The sequence below is a fragment of the Dermacentor variabilis genome, chromosome 8 (assembly GCF_050947875.1).
Source record: "Dermacentor variabilis isolate Ectoservices chromosome 8, ASM5094787v1, whole genome shotgun sequence".
NCBI lineage: Eukaryota > Metazoa > Arthropoda > Arachnida > Ixodida > Ixodidae > Dermacentor > Dermacentor variabilis.
In genome coordinates, this window is record NC_134575.1 from 147,480,578 (window position 1) to 147,486,693 (window position 6,116).

A 6,116-nucleotide genomic window follows, 5' to 3' on the forward strand; every position below is an offset into this window, starting at 1 on the left:
GTCGTCCCACTTATTATAGGCGCTTACACGGTCATATTCGGCGAGCCAGTCTTCCACGTCGTGGTCGTCTGTGCCGCTAAATATAGCCGTATCACGCTGGCGGATAACGCCAGATCTAGACGATGGCCGGTGGCACGGGAGCAGCAGCCTGGGACGGTCCCGATTCATCCATTGAAATAGCTGGTGGTAGCGTCCGACTGCGGAGTTCCAGGATGTCGAAGAGAAACCCAGCAGCTCCACAAAATGCAAAGGGGGTGTTCGCCTAGCAGCAGTAGCTCTAGGTTGCAGCGGTTGGCTTAAACAGGTCGGCGCTATATCGAAACGGCGAAGCAAGCACTCCTCGTCGCCTTCTTCTCATTCACTAGCACCATGCCCACTGCCCAGTGCATTCAGTACATCATCATCATCTCTCTGTTCTAAGGCTGCAAATTTGTTTGCAAGTGCCAGCCAGAATTTGTCTGCTTTTACCCTTACTGCCTCTAGGTTGACCTGTTTCTTCTTCACCAATTCAGCTCATTCTCTCTTCAAATTGAGTTGAATCCTAGCCCTCACTAAGCTATGATCACTGCACTTTACCCTACCTATCCCTTCTACATCATGTACTATGCTGGGATCAGCAGAAAGTATGAAGTCAATTTCATTTCTTGTTTCACCATCAGGGCTTTTCCAGGTCCACTTTCTGTTGCTACGCTTCCTGAAAAGGTCTTCATTATTCGAAGCTTATTCCTTTCTGCGAATTCTACCAGCATCTGTCCTCTATCGTTCCTAGAATCGACGCCGTAGTGGCCAATTGCTTGCTCACCAGCCTGCTTTTCCCCCACTTATGCATTGAAATCGCCCATTACTACAGTATATTTAGTTTGCACTTTTCTCATCGCTAATTCAACATCTTCATAAAACTGATCTACTTCCTCATTATCATGACTGGATGTTGGAGCATAGGCTTGTGCTACCTTTAATCTATACCTCTTATTAAGTTTCATTACGACTACAGCTACCCTCTCATTAACGCTGTAGAATTCGTCAATGTTGCCCGCTATGTCCTTATGGATTAAGAATCTTACCCCGTATTGCTTTTTATCTAGGAGACCTCTATAGCAGAGGACATGTCCGTTATTCAGCGATGTATAAGCCTCACCAGTTCTAATCTCACTAAGGCCGATGTTATCCCAAGCAATGTCTGATAGTTCCTCAAAGGGTCCTACTAAGCTAGCCTCACTCGAGAGGGTTCGGGTGTTAAACGTTGCAAGCATCAGTTTCCATTGGCAGCCTGTCCGGATCCAGAGATTCTTAGCACCCTCTGCTGCGCTACAAGTCGGACCGCCGCCTTGGTCAGGTGCTGCGCAGCTGCTGGGTAAAGAGGACCATTGAGTAATTGAGTTAGCCATTAGGGAGGGAGTGGCCGAATACTGAACCAGGGAGGCCAATTCCTGATCTGGTGAGGGAGTGTCTTGTTGAAGCTTTGTGGGCCTTCCTAATTTGTTTGTACCAGGATTAGTTTAGCTCCTCTCGCTCTCGGCATCTTTTGCCGGTGACAGGCGTCACTCCAAGCCTGCAGAAGTTGTGCCCTGTAGGAGCTGAATTTCAAGCTCACCATCATATATATATTGACACGTGTACGTATCTTTATCGGGCGACCACGTTTCGCCGCCTAAGAAATGTTATCGCACAGCGTGGGACGCGCCTGCATGTATACGAAGTTTCTGGAAAGTTATCGATGCTTCTATCCGCTGTCTGTTGTCACCGAACCTTGTGTTATCTGATTGTATCGCCTGACGCGAATGGTGTAGAACTCTGTATAAGGCACGCGGGTCCCAACGATTAGTCTGGAACATTCGAAGACTGCTCTATAAAAGCCGACGCGTTTGACCCGCTGAACCGATTTTCGACGATCGCCGAACGTGTTCGCCGCTATCGTTGTGCTATAAGTGTAGCCTGTTTTGTGGGCACAGATTCGCCCAATAAAAGTTAGTTTTGTCGTTCACAGTATTGCTACTGTGTTATTCAACGTCACCACCACGTGACAATATATATATATATATATATATGATGCCGCGAATCAGTGCAGTGCTTGCTCACTCTTCAAGTCTGCCGCCACGTGACGCAAGACGCGCCCAGTTGAGACGTGCCAAGACGCCCTTTAAATTGAGCGCAGACGACAGCGGCGGGCATTCTGTTCGACGACCGCCGAGCACGCTGGTCGTCTCGCCGCCGCCGGATAATTCAGGGCATTGTGGGCGCAAGTCAGCCCAATAAACAGTCTTCTTTCGACGAACTTTTGTCCGTCCTCATCGTCCCTGCGACTGCCGTCACCACTACGTGACATCTGGTGGAGGTGCGGGGTAGCCTTCCACGTTTCGGACGCGTCCTTCAAGTCGTCCTCGGGCGCTTCGCACTCGAGGACGAGCCAGCAGTTCAACGAGCCAGCCGATGTCTCCAGGGAGAGGATCCTGAGTTCGGGACCTTGCCGGACCGCACCAGAAATCGGAAAGACGCCGCTACGGGTACCGCAACCTCGCTGAAGATGTCGACACCGATCATACTGCAGCAGCCGCGGGGGCCGCCAACCTTCAATGGATCCCTAGGCGAAGACCCCGAAGAATGGTTGGACCAATTTGAGCGCGTGGCATCGTCCAACAAGTGGCATGATGCGGCAAAAATTGGACAGGTATTTTTCTCATTGGCGGGCTCCGCACGCACGTGGTACGAAAACCTCGAGTCGTCGCTAACGACATGGGTGCTATTCAAGAGGGAACTATTGAAGGTATTCGGCAGTGTCATGAGGAAAGAAAGAGCCGAACGACTCCTCGAGTCCAGGATCCAGCTGCCAAATGAGCCCGTCCGTGGTTACGTCGAAGAAATGAAGCGCCTATTTCGCCGTGCCAACCCCGAGATGACCGAGGAAAAGAAAGTTCAGTTTTTAATGCACGGCGTAAAAGAACAACTCTTTGGCAGCCTCGTCCGCCAGCCGCCAAAAACAGTCGAGGAATTCATGCAAGAAGCCAGCACGATTGAGAAGACCCTCGAAGTCCGGGCTCGGCAGTACAACCGCCCTTCCTCTGTTTGTGCAATCCGTCCGGACACAACGACCACCACCAGCGACAACTTGCGGGAAGTGATCCGCGAAATTCTTCGCGAGGAGCTACGCCGATTACTGCCATCTTCCGCACAGCCGCAAGCAGCAACTCTCATGGATGTGGTACGGGAAGAAGTGCAACAGGCACTTGGCACCCCGACGGCCACAGAACCCCAGGCCATGATGTACGCCGCTGTAGTACGCACTCCTCAGACCCAACGACAGCCACTACATCCTGTCCGACATGAACAACTTGTTCCCGGACACCGCCTCCCTGCCCCCGCCCGCCCAGACTACGAGCAACGCTCAAGCCTCAGGAAATGCGACGCCTGGAAGACTTCCGACAACCGGCCGTTGTGCTTCCATTGCGGTGATATTCGGCCATATTCTTCGTCACTGCCCATACCGACGTATCGGTCTTCGAGGATTTGCCGTTGACGTCCCACGAGCACGCTTCGGCCAACGTCCGCAGGAAATCGACGAATACCTGCGTCGAGAGGAGTACACGCCGAACCGCCTTTCGCGCTCACCATCGCCGTCAACGTCGCGCTTTGCGTCGCCACGCCGCAGGTACGCAGCCGCGGTACGGGGAAGATCTCCGGCCCCCGTAGGGGAAACTAGAGACGGCAACCTCTGGAGGTGAGGTCGCTCACGAACGAAACGCCGAAGATCCTCCACCGACAACGCTCTATGAAAACGCTACACCCGCTACGCAGCATGAAGAAGCCCCACTCGCTGCACCGACGCCGCAGAAAATGACAACCCCGACCACGACGCGAACTGCCTTCGAAACGACGCCGCCACCCAGAAACGCTTCGACGATACGCCCCTCCCGCGACTCGAATACGTGACGAAGCCGTAACCCGACGCCAAGGGCGACGTGCAACGCAAGAGCCAAGACATCCGACTTAGAAGTGGCTATCGACGGTCGGAAATTCACTGCTCTAGTTGACACAGGAGCCTATTACTCAGTGATGAATGGAACATTCGCTGCGCAGCTGAGGAAAGTCACGACCGCTTGGGATGGCCCACAAATTCGCACCGCAGGTGGCCACCTCATTACGCCATCAGGACGATGCACAGCGCGAGTGACTGTCAAAGGACAACCTATCCTGCGACCTTTGTTGTGCTACCGCGATGCTCCCGCGAAGCGATCTTGGGCTTGGATTTCCTTAGTGAGCATCAGGCGATCATCGACCTGCGATCCAAGCTGATCACGCTTTCGACGAACGAGGCCATCCCTTCGATGAGAACTCTGGGAAATCACTTTGCCCTGAGCATCCTGAAAGAAGAAGTGAGCGTCGCACCCCGTTCAAGCGTTATCGTGACCGTAGGCGCCATGAAAGCCATTAACTCTGAAGGCATCATCGAGGGGAACACGCATTTGCTTCTAGACCGAGGAATTGGTATCGCAAGAGGCATCGCACATTTCCGCAACGGCCAGACTGAAGTACCGCTGACTAACTTCAGCGAAGAATACCGGCACATTAACAAAGGAACGGCGATTGCTTTCTTCGACGAAATATCCGACGTACAGGATTCCTTCGCCCTCTCCGACCCATCCGCAGAAGATTCGTCTGACCATGAGAACTCGCCCACTTTCGACATCAACCCAGCCCTGCCCCGGAACAGACAAGACCAGATCCGCAATCTGCTTCGAAGTTACAGCCAGTGTTTTTCGTCATCGCCGAAGGTCCGACAAACGCCAATTGCCAAGCATCGCATCATAACCGACCAGCACGCCCGACCTCTCCGTCAAAGCCCCTACCGTGTGTCGCCGCGAGAACGACAAGCCATCCGGAACCAAGTGGAAGAAATGCTTCGCGACGACGTCATCCAGCCATCAAACAGTCCATGGTCTGCACCGGTTGTTCTAGTGTGAAAGAAAGACGGCGCACTTCGATTCTGCGTTGATTACCGCCGCTTAAACAACATAACAAAGAAGGACGTCTACCCCCTCCCCCGCATCGACGACACACTGGACCGGCTCTGCAACGCCAAGTATTTCTCATCGATGGACCTGAAGAGCGGCTACAGGCAGATTGAGGTCGACGAAAGAGATCGCGAGAAGACAGCATTCATCACTCCTGATAGGCTCTTTGAGTTCAAGGTGATGCCATTTGGTCTCTGTTCCGCACCAGCGACGTTTCAGCGGGTGATGGATGCAGTACTGGCAGGCCTAAAGTGGCAAATTTGTCTGGTATATTTAGATGACGTCGTTGTCTTCGTCTCGAACTTTCAAGAACACCTCAAAAGACTTCGGATAGTGCTCGATGCCATCAAGTCGTCTGGCCTAACCTTGAAAGCCGAGAAGTGCCACTTTGCTTACGCAGAGCTGCTGTTTCTAGGCCACATCGTTAGCAGGGAGGGAGTACGCCCAGACCCGCAGAAAACAGCCGCTATTGAACAGTTCCCACCGCCGGCCGATAAGAAAGCTGTGCGCAGATTCCTCGGACTGTGCGCATATTACCGGCGATTTGTGAAAAACTTTTCGCGCATCGCCTAGCCCCTGACCCAACTAACGAAGGCAAACGTGCCATTTAAATGGGAAGCGCCGCAAGCAGAAGCCTTCAAAGAACTCCAGCGCCGTTTACAGTCTTCACCGATCCTCGCGCATTTTGATGAAAACGCTGATACTGAGGTGCATACCGACGCAGTGTGGGCCTAGGCGCCGTCCTCGTTCAAAAGAGCGATGGGCTGCAGAACGTCATAGCATACGCTAGCCGCTCCCTTTCCAAGGCCGAGGCTAACTATTCCACGACTGAGAGGGAGTGCCTTGCCATCATCTGGGCTACGTCGAAATTCCGCCCCTACCTGTACGGACGACCGTTCAAGGTGGTCAGCGATCACCACGCATTGTGCTGGCTTGCCAATTTGAAGGACCCCTCTGGCCGCCTCGCTAGATGGAGTCTTCGCCTCCAGGAGTTTGACGTCACCGTGGTTTACAAGTCCTGAGTCAAACACTCTGACGCCGATTGCCTCGAACGAGCCCCTGTAGATGCGCCGCCACCGGACGACGATGAGGACGCCTTCCTGGGAC

At 53.2% G+C, this 6,116-nt stretch overlaps 1 protein-coding gene across 1 annotated transcript; it reads left to right on the forward strand.

The window, feature by feature from the left end:
- The first annotated feature begins 4,151 nt into the window (after positions 1-4,151).
- On the forward strand, positions 4,152-4,958 carry LOC142591596 (uncharacterized). Its single transcript, XM_075703901.1, has one exon. The coding sequence runs from the start codon at positions 4,152-4,154 to the stop codon at positions 4,956-4,958; it is 807 nt and encodes a 268-aa protein (XP_075560016.1).
- Positions 4,959-6,116: the final 1,158 nt, after the last annotated feature.

Coding starts and splice junctions, on each gene's coding strand:
- LOC142591596 (XM_075703901.1), top strand. CDS start 4,152: ATGCACAGCGCGAGTGACTGTCAAAGGACAACCTATCCTGCGACCTTT.